This window comes from Lithobates pipiens, unplaced genomic scaffold, assembly GCF_037356315.1.
Source record: "Lithobates pipiens isolate NorthernLeopardFrog02 unplaced genomic scaffold, aLitPip1_a1.2 Scaffold_13, whole genome shotgun sequence".
In the NCBI taxonomy this organism is placed as follows: Eukaryota; Metazoa; Chordata; class Amphibia; order Anura; family Ranidae; genus Lithobates; species Lithobates pipiens.
Window position 1 is genome coordinate 5159429 of NW_027507718.1, and position 22200 is coordinate 5181628.

Below are 22200 nucleotides of genomic sequence, written 5' to 3' on the forward strand. Positions count from 1 at the left end.
CCGAATGTCCAAATAAAAAAATAACGAATTTCAAGAAATACGGAAGAAATTAAAGTGGATATAACAAATGAATTTGAAATGATTCTGAAATTTGTTATAAAGGTCTAATGAAACAAAAGGTCAACTCAAAGTAAATCTATGCCCTTGTACACACGTTTGGACATTGCGACGGAAAATGTCCGATCGGACCATGTTGTCGGATAATCCGACTGTGTGTGGGCTCCATCAGACTGTTTCTGTTGGAATATCTGATGGACAAACTTTTAGAGCTGGGCTATAAAACTTTCCGACAACATGATCCGGTTGTGTGTAGAGAATTCCGATCGGACAAAGTGCCACGCATGCGCAGATTAAATTCCTAGACCAAAGCTATTGGCTAATAGCCTGAACGTAGTCCCGTCGTAACGAAATAATGCCATCACGTTACGTACGATCGGATTTTAAAACAACTTTGTCCGCCTGTGTGTATGCAACACAAGTTTCGGACAAAATACAACGGATTTTGTTGTCGGAATGTCCGACCGTGTGTACAAGGGCTTACAGTCCAATCAGCTGATTCATTTTGTGCTGGAGGTTGGATTACTGGCAAAGTGCATTCCTGAGAACTGAGTGAGAAGGGTGTTGTATCGTATTTGAGCAGAGGAGAAGAGATATTATCATTGTGTGTGTGTTAATAGATTCAATAAACAAACGACTTTCCAAACTACGAATCATTATCACGAATATATATACATACATAAATATTGAATTTCAATGAATACAAACCAAATTATAGCGCATATAACAACTGAATTCAACATGATTCAAGATTCAATATATCAAATATCAATACTCTACAGCGGGGATATGCAATTAGTGGACCTCCAGCTGTTGCAAAACTACAAGTCCCATCATGCCTCTGCCTCTGGATGTCATGCTTGTGGCTGTCAGAGTTTTGCTATGCCTCATGGGACTTGTAGTTCTGCAACAGCTGGAGGTCCTCTAATTGCATATCCCTGCACTACAGAAATAATAACAGAACGAAATTATGTATTTTACAAAAGACAATGAACCGAAATGAAAAACAAAATTCAGTTGTGCAAGTCTACTGATTGTCGCCATTACTAGTAAAAAAACAAAAATTTCATAAAAATATCCTATTGTTCTTTCCATTTTTTTATTGGGTGTGTTTTATAACAGAAAGTAAAAAATATAGTTTTTTTTTTCAAAATTGTCGGTATTTTTTTGTTTATAGTGCAAAAAATAAAAACCGCAGAGGTGATCAAATTTATTTGTGTACAGCGACGCATGGCCGTGCAATTGTCAGTTAAAATAATGCAGTGCCGACTTTCAATATAAGGACACTTACCTGTCCAGGTATCCCGCGATGTCGGTACCTCTAGCTGATTCGTCCATCGGCTTTGGGTGCAGGCACGGCATCCTTACTAAGGGAAACAGGAAGTGAAGTCTTGTGGCTTTACAGCCTGTTTCCTACTGCGCATGCGCAAGTTGCGATGAACTTTCTTCTGGGGCCTGTGTGTCTCCCAGAAGGCAACAGGGAGGAAGGAGGAGGGATGGTGAAGGGGTTGTCGTTCCTTTAAGACAAAGTTGTAAAAGTGGGTGGAACTCCACTTTAAGTGAGATAAAAACAAAAGGAGAAGCGCCTCTAAGTGTAGTAGGACTGGTCATTTTTAATGCACTCCCATTGAGTAGCCATTAATGAGGGTGCATTAAAAACTACCAGTCAACATGGTTGGATTTTCCAACCGAAAGTGTTTGATGGGAGCTTTTTGTCGAAAATTTCCGACCGTGTGTAGGCTCCATCGGACATTTTCCATCGCAATTTCCATCACACAAAATTCGAGATCTAGAGCTCAAATTTTCCGACAACAAAATCCATTGTCAGAAATTCCGATCGTGTGTACACAAATCTGACGCACAAAGTTCCACACATGCTTGGAATCAAGCAGAAGAGCCACACTGGCTATTGAACTTCATTTTTCTCGGCTCGTCGTATGCGTTGTACGTCACCGCATTCTTAATGTTCGGAATTTCCGACTGACTTTGTGTGACCGTGTGTATTCAAGGCAAGTTTGAGCCAACATCTATAGATTTTGTTGTCGGAATGTCCGATCAATGTCCGATCATGTGTACGGGGCATAAGAGGCGCTTCCCCTTTTGCTTTTATCTGGCCTATTCAAAATGAATAGACTGCCCTAACTTGGCAAGCTTCTCTGCATGAAAACAGAGGTGCGCATGCAAATGTAAATGTCCTTAACAACACCCATACCTGAACAAAACTACAGATGCGGCCAAATAAAATATACTGTGTTGCCAGTCATTATAAACTGAAAGGTGGTTGTGTCCTTCAATGGGATTACTAACATGAAGCTTGCTGTGTGTAAAATATTTTCCATTACAAAAGCTTTATATAAAATATAGTCAATTCTGATGAGTTGTTGGGAGCTTTATTTTTTTTTTAAATGCACAGTTGAATGTGATTTATAACTCCTTGCTATAGAGAGAGTTACAAGATGGATTTATTGACCATTTATTAGTCATTTTGAATCCAAATGTTATAAATATTCCATTTAGGTGCAACATTTTAGCCTAATTCAGTTTTAAATTGAATTTGGCTATTATAATGCTGAATGGTTGATTTGAGTGTCATTTTTATTAGATATAGAATGAGAAATTATTTATTTGTCTACCATCCTGTTATCATCAATTTACCCGTCTGTTTCACAAAAAAAGAACTATGTATCATACTTTCAATCAGTTTGCCTTTGATGTACCTGTGGAATTATTTGGGGATTTATCTTTTTTTTTCATTTATATAATCTGTAACGTTTTCGATTTTGCTAATCTGATTGTCCTTTTACTAGCAGTTACATAATTTCTTCCATATTCCAGCATTTTAATCATTTGTTTTTTTTATATAGGATTTCATTCTTTTGTCTTTTAGGTACCATTCTTAGGACAATATGCTGTATACTGTATGATCAAGTGATTTCATAATAAATGTAAAGATTACATTTTATGCACAGTTTTATCATTAAACTAATGTTTATAATGAATTCTTACAATTGGATTCTAGTAGTCCTGGCTCCTCTAGTGCAGGTTTGAAAATCAAAGTTTATCTGACACCGGTTGTTATCTACTTTTTGCCTGCGAAATATTTTTAAAGCTTAAAGTAGATGTAATCCCTAACTGGGAAACATTGGGGGTTATTTACGGATGGCAAATCCACTTTGCACTACAAGTACACTTGGAAGTGCAGTCGTTCTAAATCTAAGGGGTAGATCTGAAATGAGGGGAAGCTCTGCTGATTTTATCATCCAATCATGTGCAAGCTAAAATGCTGTTTCTTATTTTCCTTGTATGTCCCCCTTAGGCCGCGTACACACGGGCGGACTGTTCGCCCAACCTTGTCCGCTGAACAGTGTTTGGGCGGACAGTCCGCTCGTGTGTGGGCTTTCAGCGGACAGTTTCAGCGGACAGTTGGACGGACAAAGTCTTTCGGAAATTCCGAAAAACTGTCCGCTGAAACTGTGTTTGAGCGAACAGTCCGCCCGTGTGTGGGCCTGTCCGCTGTACTTTCGAAATGAGCGGACTGTTCCCGCTCGGAAAGTCCGCCCACTTCGAGCGCGTGTACAGGTAGGCGGGGCCCGCGAAGGATACGTCGCGGGCTCCGCCGCCTGGAATGGGCTTAAAGGGGAACCCCAACGCCGAAAAAAATCGGCGTGGGGGTTCCCCCCAAGTCCACACCAGACCCTTGTCCGAGCACGCTACCCGGCCGGCCAGGAAAGGGGGGCGAGCGAGCGCGCCCCCCCTCCTGAGCCGTACCAGGCCGCGTGCCCTCAACATGGGGGGGTGCCTTGGGGAAGGGGGGGCCGCGCGGCCCCCCCACCCCAAAGCACCTTGTCCCCATGTTGATGAGGACAAGGGCCTCTTCCCGACAACCCTGGCCGTTGGTTGTCGGGGTCTGCGGGCGGGGGGCTTATCGGAATCCGGGAGCCCCCTTTAAGAAGGGGGCCCCCGGATACCGGCCCCCCACCCTATGTGAATGAGTATGGGGTACAATGTACCCCTACCCATTCACCTGTGAAATAAAGTACAAATAAAAACACAACACAGGGGAAAAAAATATTTTATTGCACAGCCGGGGGTCTTCCGTCTTCGGGGGTCTTCTCGCCGGACTCCTCCGCTATGTGTGTGTAGCTCTTTTGCTAGCGGAGGAGTCCGGCTTTCTTCCTCCCCGCCGCCGGCCTCTTCTCCCGACTTCGGGGGTCTTGTCCCCCTCTTCGGTTCTTCTGCCGGGCCACCGCGCCTGGTCCGGTGGCCCGGTCTTCTGTCGCCGTCTTCCGTTCTTCTGTCGCCGCCTTCGGTTCTTCTGCCGGGCCACCGCGCCTTCTTGTAGCTCTTTTACAGGCGGTGGCCCGGTCTTCTGTCGCCGTCGCCGCCTTCCGTTCGTGTTCTTCTTCTTGTTCTTCTTCCAGGAGATGTTGACACGTCGCTCCCTCCGGCCGGAATGCCAGAGCCGCCCTGCGTTGCCACTTATATAGTGACAATGGGGCGGGGTCACATGGTATATGTCACATGGGTTGGTCACATGGGTTGATGTCACATTGTGACATCAACCCATGTGACCAACCCATGTGACATATACCATGTGACCCCGCCCCATTGTCACTATATAAGTGGCAACGCAGGGCGGCTCTGGCATTCCGGCCGGAGGGAGCGACGTGTCAACATCTCCTGGAAGAAGAACAAGAAGAAGAACACGAACGGAAGGCGGCGACGGCGACAGAAGACCGGGCCACCGCCTGTAAAAGAGCTACAAGAAGGCGCGGTGGCCCGGCAGAAGAACCGAAGGCGGCGACAGAAGAACGGAAGACGGCGACAGAAGACCGGGCCACCGGACCAGGCGCGGTGGCCCGGCAGAAGAACCGAAGAGGGGGACAAGACCCCCGAAGTCGGGAGAAGAGGCCGGCGGCGGGGAGGAAGAAAGCCGGACTCCTCCGCTAGCAAAAGAGCTACACACACATAGCGGAGGAGTCCGGCGAGAAGACCCCCGAAGACGGAAGACCCCCGGCTGTGCAATAAAATATTTTTTTCCCCTGTGTTGTGTTTTTATTTGTACTTTATTTCACAGGTGAATGGGTAGGGGTACATTGTACCCCATACTCATTCACATAGGGTGGGGGGCCGGTATCCGGGGGCCCCCTTCTTAAAGGGGGCTCCCGGATTCCGATAAGCCCCCCGCCCGCAGACCCCGACAACCAACGGCCAGGGTTGTCGGGAAGAGGCCCTTGTCCTCATCAACATGGGGACAAGGTGCTTTGGGGTGGGGGGGCCGCGCGGCCCCCCCTTCCCCAAGGCACCCCCCATGTTGAGGGCACGCGGCCTGGTACGGCTCAGGAGGGGGGGCGCGCTCGCTCGCCCCCCTTTCCTGGCCGGCCGGGTAGTGTGCTCGGACAAGGGTCTGGTGTGGACTTGGGGGGAACCCCCACGCCGATTTTTTTCGGCGTTGGGGTTCCCCTTTAAGCCCATTCCAGGCGGCGGAGCCCGCGACGTATCCTTCGCGGGCCCCGCCTACCTGTACACGCGCTCGAAGTGGGCGGATTTGCCTCCTTACGTGGGCGAGTCCGTTCATTTCAAAAGTTGAGCGAACTGTTTGCCCAACCTTGTTCGTCAAACAGTCCGCTCGTGTGTGGGCAAGTCCGCTCATGCAAATTTTGAGCGGACTGTTTGACAAACTGTTTGCCGAACAAGGTTGGGCGAACAGTCCGCGCGTGTGTACGCGGCCTTAGATCTACAACGACTGCACTTCCAAGTGAACTTTCAGTGCAAAGTGGATTTATCTTTAGTAAATAACCCCTGTTGCATTTTCTTAAATGTATCAGCATTTTTTGTTAATTTAGAAAATACTACTTTTCACATTTTTATCCTTTGCCACAGCTCAGAGCTGCTGATCTCCTGCAGCTTCTTTGCAGCCACTTGCCCTGCTGCATGGAATTCCTCAGGGTGGATTCCCTGATGAGACAACTGTGATGCTGAACTCATACAGTATGTGGTGACAGATGTTTTACTACATTGTAAAACATCTGCACCACAAGGACACACAGAAAACAATTGTTTCCTACGTGTCCCATTTGGGCTGCACAGCAGCTTACTGCGATAAAATGCAGATATGCTGCATTTTATCACAGCACACCATACAAAATTGCATGGCACTGTACAGCAGCGCAGAGCAACGCGGTGCTGTAGTGTACAGCACCATGAACGAGGTTTATGTTTTGTACACTTCAAATAAAGTTTGTACAAAAAAAAGAGAGCCGTGTCCACACTGTCCCCTACCGCAGCCAGGAATGGACAGTAGTTGAATAGGTAAAGTGTGAATTCACCCTATAACATACAATGTAAGGTCCTGCAAGCCACCACTTGCTATAAGCCCAAATAGAGTCTCTCAAATGACACTATAATTAAGAATCAGCAGCTAGCATTGCACATGTCTCATAAATCATGCAAAGATCATCCAATATTCTAAAGTATGCTCCGGTTTCAAACTTAAAATCCAAATAGTGAAACGAAAAAAATGTGCTATATTACAACAGCAATAAAGTGATAACGTGCTAAAATACATACAATATTCCAAATAGAGTGCTTTCATGCGGGATATGAGAAAACGTCCATATGGTGAGAAAAAAGCAATCAATAAAATCCTTAAACAAATATAATGGTGAACCAAACTATAAAAGCCTTATTAAAAGGGGACAGGGTACATCATGTCCCCTTCCCCTATGTGTGTCGATACAAGGGGTTAATTCATATCTTCCTCAGGGGGTAACTTTAGAATTAATATGAATTAACCCCTTGTATCGACACGCGTAGGGGAAGGGGACAGGATGGAATGCTAGTTAGTGCACCCACTAAGGACGATCAGCATACCACCCTGATATCAGCAGCTACAGCTTGGTTTTATGCGATTTTAGAGTGACGCCCTGACGTGCCATGCAAATGTGAGTACCCTGCAAGGGATTTTTTATTGTTTTGATAATAAAAGTTTTAACATACTACACTATGAAGTCCTCCTTTTTCTATTCATATTACTGAGGCACAAAAGGGATTCCATTGCCAACGCTTGTGTAGATGAACTCTATGCCGCGTACACACGATCGTAATTTTGGCCAGCAAAAGACCGATGAGAGCTTCTCATCGGAAAATGCTACCGTGTATATGCTACATTGTAATTTAGCTGGCCGATTTCCCGCCAGCAAAAATTTGAGAGCATGTTCTCAATTTTTCCGACTGAAAAAATTTCTTTTGGAAATTCCGATCGTGTGTATGCAATTCTGACGTGCAAAAACTCACACATGCTCAAATTCAACCACAAGATAGAAGCTATTGGCTACTAGGTATTGAACTTCCTTCATCTAGTCCTGTTGTACATGTTGTACATCACCGCGTTCTTGGCGGTCGGAATTTGGTGTGACCGTGTGTATGCAAGACAGCCTGAGCGAAATCCATTGGAATTCTGTCGGGAAAACTATCAGAGCTTTTTCCGACCAAAATTCTGATCGTGTGTACGCGGCATTACAGTTCTATTAGGAACTCACAGGATTAAACAAGAGTAGATTCTAAACAAAACTGGTTAAATAACTTTATATTGGTGGGGCACAGCCCAGTACCTACAGAAATAGGGGATATGCAATTGACATACAGAACTGAAAAAAGATGCAGGTGCTTTAAAAGATTTGCTGTGGTGAATTGGCAGCTCATTGCCTTGCTATAATTTGCGTTAATGTGCATGTGGTATGCAAAACAAAGGTTTGACTCCGGGCCAAAAAAAATTTAAGACCATTTGTATAGTTCTCCCAAACTGCAAGCCACAAGCTTCAACCAGCGCTTAAGCCTGGTAGACACAACCAGATTTTCTGAAGTTTTTTGTTGCACGCTAGTCTCATGTCAAAAGTGAAGAGGTTACTCACCATAGGGAAATTCTCTTTCGACAGAATTCAACTTTAGAAGTGACCTGATGTGTTGAATAGTTTTGTATGTATTCTTTTGTTTCTGAGCATGCCTAGTCTTGCTCTTACGATTTTTTTTTAACAAAAACCGTACTTATTAAAGGAAAATCAGATGTTGTGTTCACATACAGCAAAAATGTTATAGTCTGCACATCGTGCTTTTCTCGTACAAAAAATTGGAATCGGCTTTCAGAAGCACCTTACTAATGATCCGAAAATTGACAGATCGTTCGTCTGATGAAATTTTACTTCTGATTTTTGTATCGTGTGTATGGGCCTTTAGGCTGGGTTCACACTAGTGTGAATTGGATGCAGATTTCCCTGCATCCAATTCGCACGGCAGGAGACTGTGACCGGCTCTCAATGGAACCCCTTCACATATCTCTGTGGCTAGGGTTGCCACCTCATCCCTTTAAAACTGAACACATATGAATTACACAGGTTCTGTGGCTAATTAATGTGGTAATGAAACTCACTTAGGCCACTTTCACACTGAGGCGCTTCTAAACTGCCAGTAAAAACACTGAGCGCTTTTGAAGAGCTTTTCAGGCGCTTTTGAAGTGCTTTCCATTCATTTCAATGGAGAGGGGAGTTTTTCACAGCCCTGCCAACGAACTTCCCCAGTGTGAAAGCGTTCATTGATTTTAATGGAAATAAGTTTTCGTGAGCGTGAAAGCGCCTGAAAAGCGCCTCAGTGTGAAAGTGGTCTTAGTGTCGTATGTGCATTAAATTAGCCTCAGAACCTGTGTAATTCAGATGTGTTCGGGTTTAAGGGGATGAGGTGGCAATCCTATCCGTGGCGGCCGCAGAGCAGATTGCACAGGGGTCTTGTGCGTCTTTGGCTCAGTTGTAGGTCCGAATTCAGGCAAAAATTCTGACCTGATTCGTCCCTGAAACAGAGAGCCCTGCTATGAGCCACGTCCGTACTAAATTCATATGTGTTCGGTTTTAAAGGGATGAGGGGGCAACCCTAGGCTGTGAATAGGATTGTCTATTGACAGACTGTTGTCCTAAAATCTGACCATTAGTGCGCTCCTTCAGATAATTGTTGTCCAACTTTCGGCCAACAAATGTTGGATGGCAGGCTAGTAAACGGTCTGTTGTCTGATTTTCTTATCATTAGTACACAAGTCCGTCACACAAAAGTTGAAAGTACAAACACACATGCTCAGAATAAATGCTCACCAAACACGCAATTAGCAGAAGATGCCCAAAGGTTGACGCTCAAGAGCTGAAATTCCTTGTAGTACGTCACTACGTCCGTGTTTGTTGGCCAAAAAATGTGTACCATTAGTATGCAAGACAAGATCCTGGCGCATGCTCTTTGGACAAAAATGAAACGCTAGGTTGGCCAAAAATCTGATCGTGTATACGAAGCTTTACACTTGCATGTACAGTTGCTTTGATTACCGACAACTAGCCCTGCCCCACCTCACCCCATCTTTAGCTAAATTCACAACTTTTCAATCTTGCGTGATGAATTTTCCATTGAAATCAATAGAAATGCATCAAAATGGATCTCATCACATGCCTCGGGATGTGTTAACGTGCATTATTGTGCACATCAGTGTTTTGAGAAAGTGTTGTTTCTAGTGCAAAACATGTTAGAAGAGAACCTATCTCTGCCTGCTATGTTAATTAGGGTAGAACATCTCCGTGTGTGGCATTCCTGTTTCTGGTACAATTGTGCATTATAATAATGATGTTGAAAATCAAGATATTGTGATATGCATTGAAATCAAGGCTCAGCTCCATATCCTAAGAGAATAAGGGCAATATTACTGTACATGGCGTCACTCACTACAGCATTAAGGATCTGCTAAACCCCTAGAGAAAAAGACGATAAAGAGATCCTGTGATGTCACCAAACATGACCAAAGACACTGTGCAAAAAGGAAGTATAAATTTTTTTTAAGCTGCAGAGGTAGTGTAGGGGCAAATGGAAGTGGAAACCAAGGAGCCCATAGTTGGCCTTCAAAGTACTGCACCTTTACATATGTTTAAAGTGGAAATTCAGTCATTTTTTTAAATCTTTCTATCTATTAAATCTTCTGCCCTTGTTGTTTCAACTTTGGATAGTAAAACATTTTTTTTTTCTGGCAGTAAATACCTTACACAGCCCACTTCCTGTTTCTTGTCTGAAAAAATGCCTAGGCTTATGACACCATGCACAGCTCTCTCTCTGACTCTTGTGAGAGTTTACCAGGATGGGAGGTGGGATGAGTCATAAGAGGGCCAATGAGAGCTGCAGAGCAGGAGGTGCGCCTCTGTGTGTGTCTGCGTAAATCCAGGAAGTGAACAGGCAGCAGCTTCTGCTGCCCACAGTTAAAATGGCTGCAGCCAGACTTAGTGGAGAGAGCTTTCTGCAGCATATTTGGCAAGTACAGAATCCCAGTATATATAAAATAATATGCAAAGTGGTTGGAGGGAAGCTTCAGAATGGCAAAGATGTTTTTATTACAAATGATGTAAGCAGACTGCAGTTCCTCTTTAAACCCTGTTTCAAAAAACACTTACATTCCCGTGCTCTCAACCAAACTTTCAAACCATCCAATGGCTGGTTTCATAACTGATCACGTGTGCAGCATTATGGAAGTTGAAGAATCATTAGAGGCCAAGATGGCAGCTTCCTTGACTGAAAACGATAGAAGGGTTTACTTCCACTTTAAGCTAGCAGGATAAAATGCATGGACTTTCTGTTATACAAAAAGTCATCAGTTCCTGTGGTCACCCCCTCCTGTCTTTACCTTTACCTAAGGCCTGATTCACACCTGTGCATTTTTATTGTTTTTTGCATTTTGCAGATTTGCACTACAGAACTTGTTCCATAGGAAACCATGTTAAATGGACTGTAGTGCAAATCTGCAAAATGCAAAAAGCGCTAAAAATTCACAGGTGTGAATCAGGCCTTACTATTGGTTAGTGAAACCATCCACCAAGTGGTTAGCTAATAGTACATATCTCTACAGAAAAGCAGATATTTGAAGTTTTGTTTTAAGTTATTTATGCCACACAGCTGCCTTTAACACTTAAGAAAATACCTGTATAACATGAAATTTATTTAAATAAAACTATAAAAACCAGCAGTGTTTAGCAGCATCATGAGCAAGAGAAATGCTGTACTAAAATGTTGCATGTAGGTTAGTACAATCCTCTTGCACACCTTTATTGTATACAGATCATTTTACTGGTCACATTGCCCGATCTCTGCAGCTGCTCGAGTGCCACCTCATCCCTTTAAACCTGAACACATATGAGTTACACAGGTTCTGAGGCTAATTTCATGCAGATACGGCACCAAGTGAGTTTAATTATCACCTTAATCAGCCACAGAAACTGTGCAAATAATATGTGTTCAGTTTTAAAGGGATGAGGTGGCAACCCTAGTAGCCTCACAAAGGGACAATGTCTCACTGCCTGTGATTAGCGCAGCGCTGCGCAGACTACCTGGCGGGCTCTGCACGTGGAGTATGCGAACACGCCTGAGCTCATCCTTAACTTTGAATATGTGGACTGGATAAATCAAATGTTTGGATTCCTTTAATTTGCCTGGGAATTGCAAAATTCACAATCCTCATGAACTATAACATTCTGTGTAAGCTCAGCTCATTTGGCTCTCTCCTATTCAGAACTTCTTGTAGATTCAAATGTAACATAAATTACCACAAAAGTTACAAAACAAATAAAAATTATGTAGATGTAGTGCAAAACTGCCAGTCTAATATTAACTAAAAAATGTAGAAGATGAAACTCTATTTCACTAAATGCTACCTTCAACTATACACAATGTAACTCCTACAGCATGGTTTATGGAAATGTAGGCTTTGCAAATACAAACCAGGTAATTTAGCATATGCAAAGGCCAAGTTTCAAGCAAACACCAAACATAGGGTGGGGCAAGGAGATGGGATGGAAGGTAAAAGTCATGTTAATGGCATTGAAGGTCTCTTCTGTGCAGGTGGAGCTTCCTTCTAATCTTAACTAGAGTTCAGAAAGTGAGGTTTGCTTTCTCAGGTACTCCTTGGTACTTGTTTTATTTCTTTAAAAACCTATTGCGTGAGCAGCATCTAAGAAGAAGTTACAGTTAAGAGATGCAGTTTATAAGGTAAGTCTGTTTCCCTGGTGATTGCTTCTTCCAGTCTGTGCAGATTATAAAGCTATTTTGTCATGGTTTCCTAGGTTTCTTAGATGTGATTATATTATTATTTTTTTTATTATTTCATGTAAAGAGTCATACTTTTATTGGCAAAAGTCCAAGCAGAACTTGCTGTAACCCATTTCATATATAAATGTCTGATTGTTTTGACTGTTATAAATTGTGAAATGTAGCTGCTGTAGGTTGGTGCACTTTTGCATTTTGGTGCTTGTGCCATTTAGTAAAGGCTCTGTGGCCGGAGTCAAATAATGTATCCTGTTCTGGATTATGGGCATGCACAGTATAGAATCTGGTAGATTTTGTGTGCTATTGACTACAATGGGAAATGTATATCTCAACGCATTAAACATTTTCAAATGCTCCAGAAATTGCACTGACTTTACGACATTCAGAACTGCACTAACTTGTATACACCATGTGTTTTTTCACTGACCTAATGGAACACATTTTTATTACAGAGGTATCAGAAGTTACCATGTAATGTTCTAAACAGGCCATGTTTTGGGAATTCCTCTTAGGCTGGGTTCACACCATTGTGAATTGAATGCAGGTTCCCCCACATTCAATTTGCAATAGCAGGAAATTTTGACTGGCTCTCTGGAGCTGGTTCACATATCTCCGCAGCAGGTCTGGTGCGTTTAGCACAAATGCTGTGCGTCTTTTGGTCCATTTCAGGTCCAAATTCAGCCCAAAATTTGGGCTGAAATTGAATCTGAAATGGTGAACCAGGACACAAAGGACCCCTGCTGTGAGCATCATGCTGCTCATATGTGAACCCAGCCTTAGATAAAATAGCTGTCCAAAATACCAAGCCATTGACTCTGATTTAACCTCCCTGGTGGTATGAAAATATATATATATATATATATATATATATATATATATATATATAAATTTATTATTTCAGATTTTTGATGCTCAAAGCGGTACAGCAGGGATATGCAATTAGTGGACCTCCAGCTGTTGCAAAACTACAAGTCCCATCATGCTCTGCCTCTAGGTGTCATGCTTGTGGCTGTCAGTCTGGCTATGCCTCATGGGACTTGTAGTTCTGCAACAGCTGGCAGTCCATATAATTGCTTATCCTTGCGGTACAGTGTTTTGCATGGAAATTTGGCGTTTTTTATATTGTAGGCCTGTAATTCTTAGGAATAACACACTTAAATCTGTCTAAACAAGAGTCTAGTAGCCATTCCGGGTATGATAAAGTTTGAAACACAGAAGTATGATTATTATTAATAATTATAATATAATTATTCAATAATGTAATCAAATCAAAAACACAGAAATTTGCTCAGTTGCAGAATTGTTGCTTTCATTAATTTCAGTGTTTACTGATTTGTGGGGAAATCCGTCATCAAACACTGAAAGTAACAGCAACAATTCTGCAAGTGATTCTAATTATTATCACTGTTTTCTAGCTGATCTAAAACCGCTTTTGATGTAAAGGGACACTTTTTGGTTGCTATGGACAACCTAAAGTTTCCAGGCAGAAAGAACAGTATATATAATCTAAAACCGCATGCAGGGCACTGGACAAAGCACTAGGGACAAAGGGGATGTGAAATGATTTGATACAGTAAACTGTAATCTTACAGATTACATTACTCTGTGTGTTTGTGTTTTTTGAATTTGGCGCCTGGCTCTGTCCCCGTGCGTCGCAACGCTCGCAGGGAACGGAGCTCAGCTTTGTGATGGATCTCACGGAAGACACAGCCGCCGCACACAGTGGAGAGACATTGCAGGATCCTGGGGACAAGGTATGTAACTTTGCCTGGATTCTGTGATGAGATCCCAAGTGTGGCTTGGGGTTATCACTTTTGATACTGAAAATTCACCCCAAGCCACGCTCGGGAATACCACTAAGGAGGTTAATGTACCTGTGCAAGATAAAGGAAAACCTAGCCTGTTGGGGGTACTTGAGGACCAAGGTTGAGAACCACTGTTCTACACAATGGATATGTGCTGCACTTGACTGTATGCAGGTCGGTTAGAAAGGTAGCACATAAGCAATGATGGTGGCTAAAATGCAGTAACCCATATCAATGCAAACATTTTTATTGAATGCTATGCGTTATTGTCCTTCATGTACTGCTTTTAATTAGTTTGTGATATAGCAGGTGTATAATTCTACTTGTCACATAATTATTTTTTCTTCAATAAAATAGTTCCAACTTCCCAAAACTGTTTTGCACATACCGTCACGTGGACAAATGAATTCCTAAATATTTAGTTACCCCCATTAGCAGGAGTTGTAACTCGCTTGTGGAGTGGATTAAAAACCTAGCAGTTTTATGATTGTCACTCTCATTACAATTTTATAAACGTCCTTTTGGGTTTATCAAACTTTATGCAGTGTAAATTGAATGATTTATTTAGGTAGACCCTCACACTATTTTTAATAGGTTGTTTGGCCAGCTTTAACAATCCTGTAATTGCCAGATTGACAAAATGTTAAGCTTCACATGAACAAACTGGTCATCTAAGACTTCTTAGGCTATATATACAGGCGTACCCCACTTTTAAGTACACAATGGGGTTTATTTACTAAAGCTGGAAAGTGCAAAATCAGGCTCACTTCTGCATAGAAACCAATGAACTTCTAACCCCAGCTTGTTCAATTAAGCTTTGGTAATAAAACCTGGAAGCTCATTGGTTTCTATGCAGAAGTGAGCCTGATTTTGCACTTTCCAGCTTTAGTAAATAAATCCCATTGTGTACTTAAAAGTGGGGTATGCCTGTATATTTTAGAAGCCGGTGTAGGTAGAAATATGGAAACTGCCTTTTTTAATGACTTTTAGATACAGGGTCTGAGTCTGGCCTCCACTATATAGTGTGGGTCTGACAAGCATACAGGAGATGAGTGCAGGTTTTTGGTCGCATGTTTGTTTTAGGGGAAGGACTGACTAGGTTGTGATCTAAGGGTGATTATGCTAGTAACGCGTGTTACTACTTGTTACAGGAGCTCACAGGTTAATAGCATGTTCCTGCTACTCATAGGTGGTTAGGCCTTCGTCTCCATTCTAAAAGTAGAAAAAATTTCTCTACAACATTTCCAGGTTTACAAAAGGCCCTTTAAGATTCAATTTAGATAAGCTTTATCTACAACATTTTAAGTATAAAAACTTCAATGCACAGCAAAGTCATTTTTACTCACATTGATTTTTTGACAAGTGTTCCATTGTTTTTTGAGATATTTATTTTATTATTTGTTTTTGTTTTGTTTTTATTACAGGTTTCTGGTGAGCTTCATTATGTCAGCAGCATATTTTATCAGATTTAGCTATGGTAAGAAATGTTTCTATGCTTATCTTCATTATCTTTTTTTGTTACAATCAATTTTCCTATATCTTCAAAAAATAAATATACGATAGAGCAGACAATGGTGGTGAAATTCTCTGTGCAAAATTGGCCCATGGCTCTTTGGAAGCTACTTCTTAAATTTCACTCTCTGGGCTGAAGCCAGGGAGCAAACCTTAGAGTACCAATGGTAACTAATTGGAGACCATTCCTGCTTGCAATGTAGCTAGTGTAGTTTGTATATTTCAGAGAATTAAAACTAATGCCGCGTACACACAATCGGAATTCCGGCCAGAGAAAGACCGATGAGAGCTTTTAATCAGAAAATGCGACCATGTGTATGCTCCATCGGAATTTAGCTGTCCGGATTTCCGCCAGCCAAAAATTTATAGCATGTTCTCAATTTTCCCAACAGAAAAACGTTCTATCTGTAATTCCGATCGTGTGTATGCAATTCCGACACGCCAAAAATTACGCATGCTCAGATTCAACTACGAGACAGAAGCTATTAGCTACTGACTATTGAACTTCCTTTTTCTAGTCACGTCGTATGTGTTGTACGTCACGCGTTATAAAGGATCAGAATTTGATGTGAGCATGTGTAGGCAAGGCAGCTTGAGCCGAATTCCGTCGGGAAAACCATCAGAGCTTTTTCCGACGAGAATTCCGATCGTGTACGTGGCATTAGTGCATGTTTTTGATACTTTATTTTTGGCTAAAAAAAATTTTTTTTTTAAATGTGATCCTGGTTTACTGAAGGAGCAGAGTATGTTCACTTTGCAAAGTGAATTTTTATTTATCTTTGTTATGAGGTGAAATAAAAGTAAATTTTATTTTAACAGTACCCAAATAAGGTTGGATGATTGAAGCCGTTATATCCTTTCATTCACTTGGCTAAGTGAAAATGTAACTTTGCAAAGGCAAAATAGCTCGGTGAATTTGCACTGACTTTAATTATACAATTCTGTGCTTTTTTTTTTTTTTTTTTTTTCCTGAGACCGACAAGCTACTTTGCAGGTAAACTTGCTTAAAGCCCAGGAACACAGGCCGAATGCCGGCCAACATTGGTTGGTTCAATAAAAATCGTCCGACATTTGGCCTGTGTGCATGCCAGCCAGTTCGACATAGGCTACTGGTTTTGCTCAGCGGGCATAATGGCTCCTGATCAACCATTGGCTGAGAATGCTGACTGGGCTGTCCCCTTGTCAGAACACAACAGCTCAGTGGAGAAGATTTCTGTACTAACATTAGATCGTTCCAACCGGAGCTGACCTCTTCCCCTTTTATTATCTTTAAAAAAAAGTGTGTACCAGGCTTTACTCAATTAGTAAATTAACCCTACTGTGCTTCTTAAATGTGGGGGGGGGGGGGGGGTTGGTTTCATTCAACCCAGCATAGCTGAATGGGGAAATAAACATGCTGTGCTATTGTGTTCTGACATGGGGATTCCCCTCGCGCCCCCTGCCAAAACACTCCAGTCAGTGCTCTTAGCCATTAGCTAAGGGCGCTGATCGACAGTCCTTTTTCAGTCATGCCCCATTGACAGAAGCTGGCTGAACGGTGTGCATTCTGCAGCTGGTTACAGTACACACAGGCTGAATGTTGCTCAACATTTGGCCCATGTGTGCTAGGGTAAGGATATGCAAAAGTGGTTGTGTGGTGAGACTGCTGCTCCTCTTATAGCCAGATTTCATATAGCCAACTGCTCCCATACCACATAAAGGTTGTCAATTGCTATTCATTATCGAACTTCGTGTTTTGAATTACATTTTCAGATATGACAATTTTTGGTGTGTGTGGTGTGTTTTATTTATTTTTTTCTTGGCTATGTTTTAATGTGTGTAAATTTTTATTTTATTTTTTTTCTATTAGGGGAATCGTGTGTGGGATCATCTTGTCATCCGGACAGTTTGACCAATTTTGAGCTTCTTAACAACAACAAAAACAACAACAACACTTTAAAAAGTTCCGATAAAATTCCTTTTCAAGGCATAACTGACAGTAAGTGTACCAACCTACATTTCTGCTTTGGTTCTAAAATGCACAGCATTGGTTGAGCCCTGAAACTGTTTAATTAGTACAAAGAATATGTACCCTTATGCCACTCCTGCCAAATACATGCCATAATATACACTTACTACCTACTTGCAGGATTTCAACATTTTTTGCTTCGGAAGGAAGTATCTGATGCTGAAAAGAATAACTCATATTTGCATTAAGCTCTTTACTTGTGATTTAAGACTGTACGATGAGTTTATGAACAAAATATTGTTTCATCACTTGGTAAAACTTTAAAAGGGAACCACCCCACTTCCCCCCCCCCTTTTTTTTTTTTTTTTTTCTTTAAATCTATTTATTTTTTCCCCTCTCCATAGGCCGAAAATTAAATAAGAATTGTTGCTATAATGGAGGTACTTGTTTCCTGGGATCATTCTGTATTTGCCTCAAGCAATACACTGGACGTCAGTGTGAATATGAAAGGTGGCCACTGTAAGTAATCTACACTTTCCCTCCCTCCTTAGTAGTAATTTAATTTGTCTAGAATTAGAATACACAAGACATCTTTTCTACTAAGGTAGAAACTCATTGTATATAGTATACAAAAATATTTTAACTATTATGCCATGCCCTGTCTAATATTTTATTGGTTTGTCCTGTGAACAATAGTGACTGATAGGGGTTCAAAAGCCTACACATTTTTTACCTTGATGCATTCCTTGCATTAAGGTAAAAACTGTTTGTTTTTTATTTATTTTTCCCCTCACCTTTTTTATAATGGCTTGAAAGACGGCATTCCTAAATTGGTTTATGTGATGTAATTGTATAAGTGTGGCTGGCTACACTTGCAGGTGTAACTACTTGCATAATTATACAGTACTGGTAATGAACAAAAGACACGCTGCAAAAACAAGATTGTGTGTGTATGTATGAAATGTGTGTGTGTGTGTGTGTATATATATATATATATATATATATATATATATTAAATTTTGCTAATTGTAAAATTTTTTGCATTATTTTTCCCTTTTTTTTTTTTTTTTTTTTTTTTTTAGAGATTGTCCTGGCGGCATTCTAAATGGAGACTGGGTAGTTAGAGGTTGTTTGTTATGCAGATGTTTCTCAGGAGAACTACACTGCTTGCCTTCTGTTCCAGAATGTGGTAAGTAAATGGATAAAAATGAGGCTACTAATGTTACATTCATGATTCATAAGGTTGATTTACATGGTTTGACACCACCCACCTCAATATATTGAACAATTGCAAGATGAAAAATTGTCGACCAAGCAGTACCTAATCGGATGCAGACACTGATTTGGGTATTCTGTCAAACAACATTCATTCCGTTAGCCTACAGAGTCTTCCATCTATGTCGTTTATCTTTTCAGCTTGTGGGCTGCATGGGCAGATTAAGTGTAGTAACATTTTAATATTGGTAAACGTACCTCTGAGCATTGAGGGGTGTGTTTTTTTTTTTTGTTTTTTTTTTAAACGGTAACAAATAACACTAAGGTGCAGTAATGCATAGCGGCCAATTTGACTATAGTCAGATTACCAAAGTTTAACTCTGCTTGGTCATATTTATTGCTTCTTTGTTGCATAACTCATAGTATTTGGTTATGCATGGATAAATATTCCTACTTGCTTTTGCAGAAGTGCACTTCCTTTTAGTAATCCATCCTGGTTATTTCACCAGCAAACATAGTTGACTTTTGGAAATGCAGATAAGTGTTCTGGGAATTTCTCCAATAGGTAGGAAACAATAGTGCCTCAGGCAAAATTCATTCATCCCAGAGACATGGATGTTGTATTGTCTTAGCTTGTTTCCTGGTCTCTCCAGCATGGTGTTCTTTTGTATAGACTTTCCTGTTTGCATGCCTTTTTAGCTGCAGTCTTCATACTGAACAAAAGAGTAACTCTACAATACAAACAAGGCAGTGCTCAGTTAATTACAGTAGAGCTGGAATGGGTGTTGCTATGTTTTGGGTACATGGGTTTTTTTTCATTACCAACGCAACCATCTAATATGCTGAGAAGACTCATTTACATTCTCTATTTGTATGTACAAATGATTACATGCTGTCTCCTTTCTCTATTTTTCATTAGAGGAAGAATCTCAAGCTTACAGATCTGTGGGATCAAGTCCACAACAAAAATGGATTGTGCTGATTGTAACTCTCCTTCTATTCAATGTTTTATGATATGCAATATAGTTGTTCACAGACTGAAATGTATGTATAGAGCACTGCACTTTAGGAGCTTATCCGTTTTACATGTTAGTTATTCTTGCATTATTTTGACTTATGTTCAGCACCTATGGGTACATAGCTTTTATTTTTAATTAGGTCCACCCTACTCTGTCCTTAAGCTTGTGCCACTAAGAGTTTATAGGGGCTCTATATTTATTCTAAACTAAAGTTCCAGATTACCCTTGGAGGTGTGGGTTTTTTTTTTTTTTTTTTCTTCCATAAAAACCTTTTTTTACCTTGACATTTGTAAGATATAAAATTGTACCTGCTTGATGGCTTCATCATGGTGCACCTATGATTAATTTAACTTATCTTTACACTCAAATATGACATGGCAAAGGCAACTTTGAAATGGGTAGTGCAGTCTTAGACACCTTTTTTAAATAGCATATGGGTAGATTTATTGAGGGGTGTAGTGGGTCCTCCAATAACTTCTTTCGTAGATCAACTTGTAGGGTTTTTTTTTTTTTTTTTTGCCACGCTGATGTCATGTGGCATGTTAGGGCTATACCACTTGGGCAAGACTCATTTACTCTACTGAATGTAGGAAAATGTAACTTCTCCTCTCCTGTGACTGATTGTGAGCTTTGCAGAAAATAATAACTGTAACGTTCCATACTGGTGGACAGCTACCATGCTCAGTTAATAGTCATTTGCAATATTGATAGACCTTAGAAGGGTCATATTCATTTAAGTTTACATTGGGCAAACTGAGTGGAGAAGCCAGCTGAACATGAACCAGGTACACAATGCCCATCATTCCCAAGATGAATATAGTCAATCACTATGCAAAAAGATCAAACTTGTGTAGGATAAGTCTCAAATATTATTATAATTTTTTTTTTTTCTAAGCCATTTGGGACTGCAATCAACTTACATTCTTTAGCAGATATGAAAAGTATTTTTATAAGCTTCACTATGTGTAAATTATTTTGTATCTCATAGATGATGGGCATTCTACCTGTAAATGGATAGAGTATACACATCTATCGCAATTTAACATTTTGATGATAATAAAAAAAAAAATTAAAAAAAAGTTTTTTTTATTTGTTTGTGAAAGGTTCATGGTCTTGCAATTTATGTAAAGAAATCAGTGGTAAACTTTCACTTTTTAAAAATGACAGCTATCATGTTAAAGAGTCTCCATTCTCTTCTTTCCCCATCCAAAATGTATACCAATTTACTGCCTTCTTGGGACTGAACTGATTCAGCCTGACCAGGGCCCACCCTTTCCCTGGAACCAAGACACTTCTAATAAATAATATTGGGACGTGTGCAAAGAATGGCCAGACTGTGGATAATAACCATTGTTCTTGGTGCATGCAAACGCCACTAAATAAGAAAAACAGTTCTGAGGTCTGGGAGGCTGTGGTAGTCCATTCTCAAGTTTGCAGACCCTCCCTCATTTTGGATGAGGACTGTAAGGTGGAGTATTTTAAAAGATGTGAAGATATATTTTGACAAAGAACTTTAACATAAGCTTGGTGCCATACTTTTCTGACAAAAAATAAAACATGCATTTTCTCTTCCAAAAGCCATCTTTTTAGACGCCTACTAAAGCTTTTAATCACCCTATGGCAACTTTGTAAGCACTTATAATTGTGTCTTTTTATATCAAGGTAGTGAGAAATCTAATATTTGATCTTTTGCCTAATTTTCAAGTGATCATCAAGTGCCCCAAAGCAGTTAAAATGGATTGTTGCATCACCCCCCCCCCCTTCTCTTAGGGAGGAGAAGGTGGAATGTCTGCCCCATAGATTTCATATTTTGTGTTGGTTGGATATTGCTATTTTTGGTCCTATAATATCACAAAGATAAACTAGAGATTTTAAGGTATCTAAGCTAAATTTTTAGCTTGGATAATTGTATGTTTAGGAAATTCCAATTTTCCATATTTTTAGTCTTGCTTTTTTAAATTGCATTCTATTTTTTTACCTGTGTACATTTTAAGGTATCTATTACTGAAAGATTCCAATTTGCACAGTTACAAATACTCATAATTGGCTGCAAAGTAGCTTATCCTCCCAAGGCCAAACCAAGCTCAAATATGTTTAGTGGTTACTGTATGATTTTAAATCAAGCATTTCAAACTGGTGTTTGGTACCACATCTGTCCCAAGCGCCTTTGCAGCTGTTGACTGGTTTAAAAAAAATTGCTGGCCAAAATGTTCTATAGTTCATAAAGGATACACTTTCTAATGTAATTTACAGCCAATTAGTTAAAATTGTTGCACCATTACATAATGTATAAAAGATTTCACAATCGATGTTTCAATTCCAAAGTGCTGTCTGTTTTTTAATTTGTATGACAAGTGCGGGGCTCAGTAGAACTACTGGCGCTCCATAAGATGTTATACTACTCTGTCCAGAATTGTCATATTTGAGTTTGACCTTTTTTGTATAAACTGTTTTTAATCTTGTTGCTATTCGTTTTATCCAACATTGTTTTTCATTTGTATTAGATGTATTCTCCATACATGATATACAT

General features: G+C 40.6%; 2 protein-coding genes across 2 annotated transcripts in view; one reads left to right on the forward strand and one right to left on the reverse strand.

The window, feature by feature from the left end:
• LOC143973906 (uncharacterized) overlaps positions 1 to 22200 on the reverse strand; it is a 148013-nt gene that overhangs the window by 10332 nt on the left and 115481 nt on the right. The gene's annotated exons all lie outside the window — the stretch shown is intronic.
• Positions 11980 to 20829, forward strand: LOC143975996 (cryptic protein-like). The gene is made up of 6 exons (XM_077478522.1): positions 11980 to 12114; positions 15401 to 15453; positions 17338 to 17466; positions 17841 to 17955; positions 18519 to 18625; positions 19571 to 20829. The coding sequence occupies exons 1-6, from the start codon at positions 12101 to 12103 to the stop codon at positions 19663 to 19665; spliced, it is 513 nt and encodes a 170-aa protein (XP_077334648.1). The 5' UTR covers positions 11980 to 12100; the 3' UTR covers positions 19666 to 20829.

Coding starts and splice junctions, on each gene's coding strand:
- LOC143975996 (XM_077478522.1), top strand. Junction 15,454..17,337: donor TTTTATCAGATTTAGCTATG/GTAAGAAATGTT, acceptor TTTTTCTATTAG/GGGAATCGTGTGTGGGATCA. Junction 18,626..19,570: donor GCCTTCTGTTCCAGAATGTG/GTAAGTAAATGG, acceptor ATTTTTCATTAG/AGGAAGAATCTCAAGCTTAC.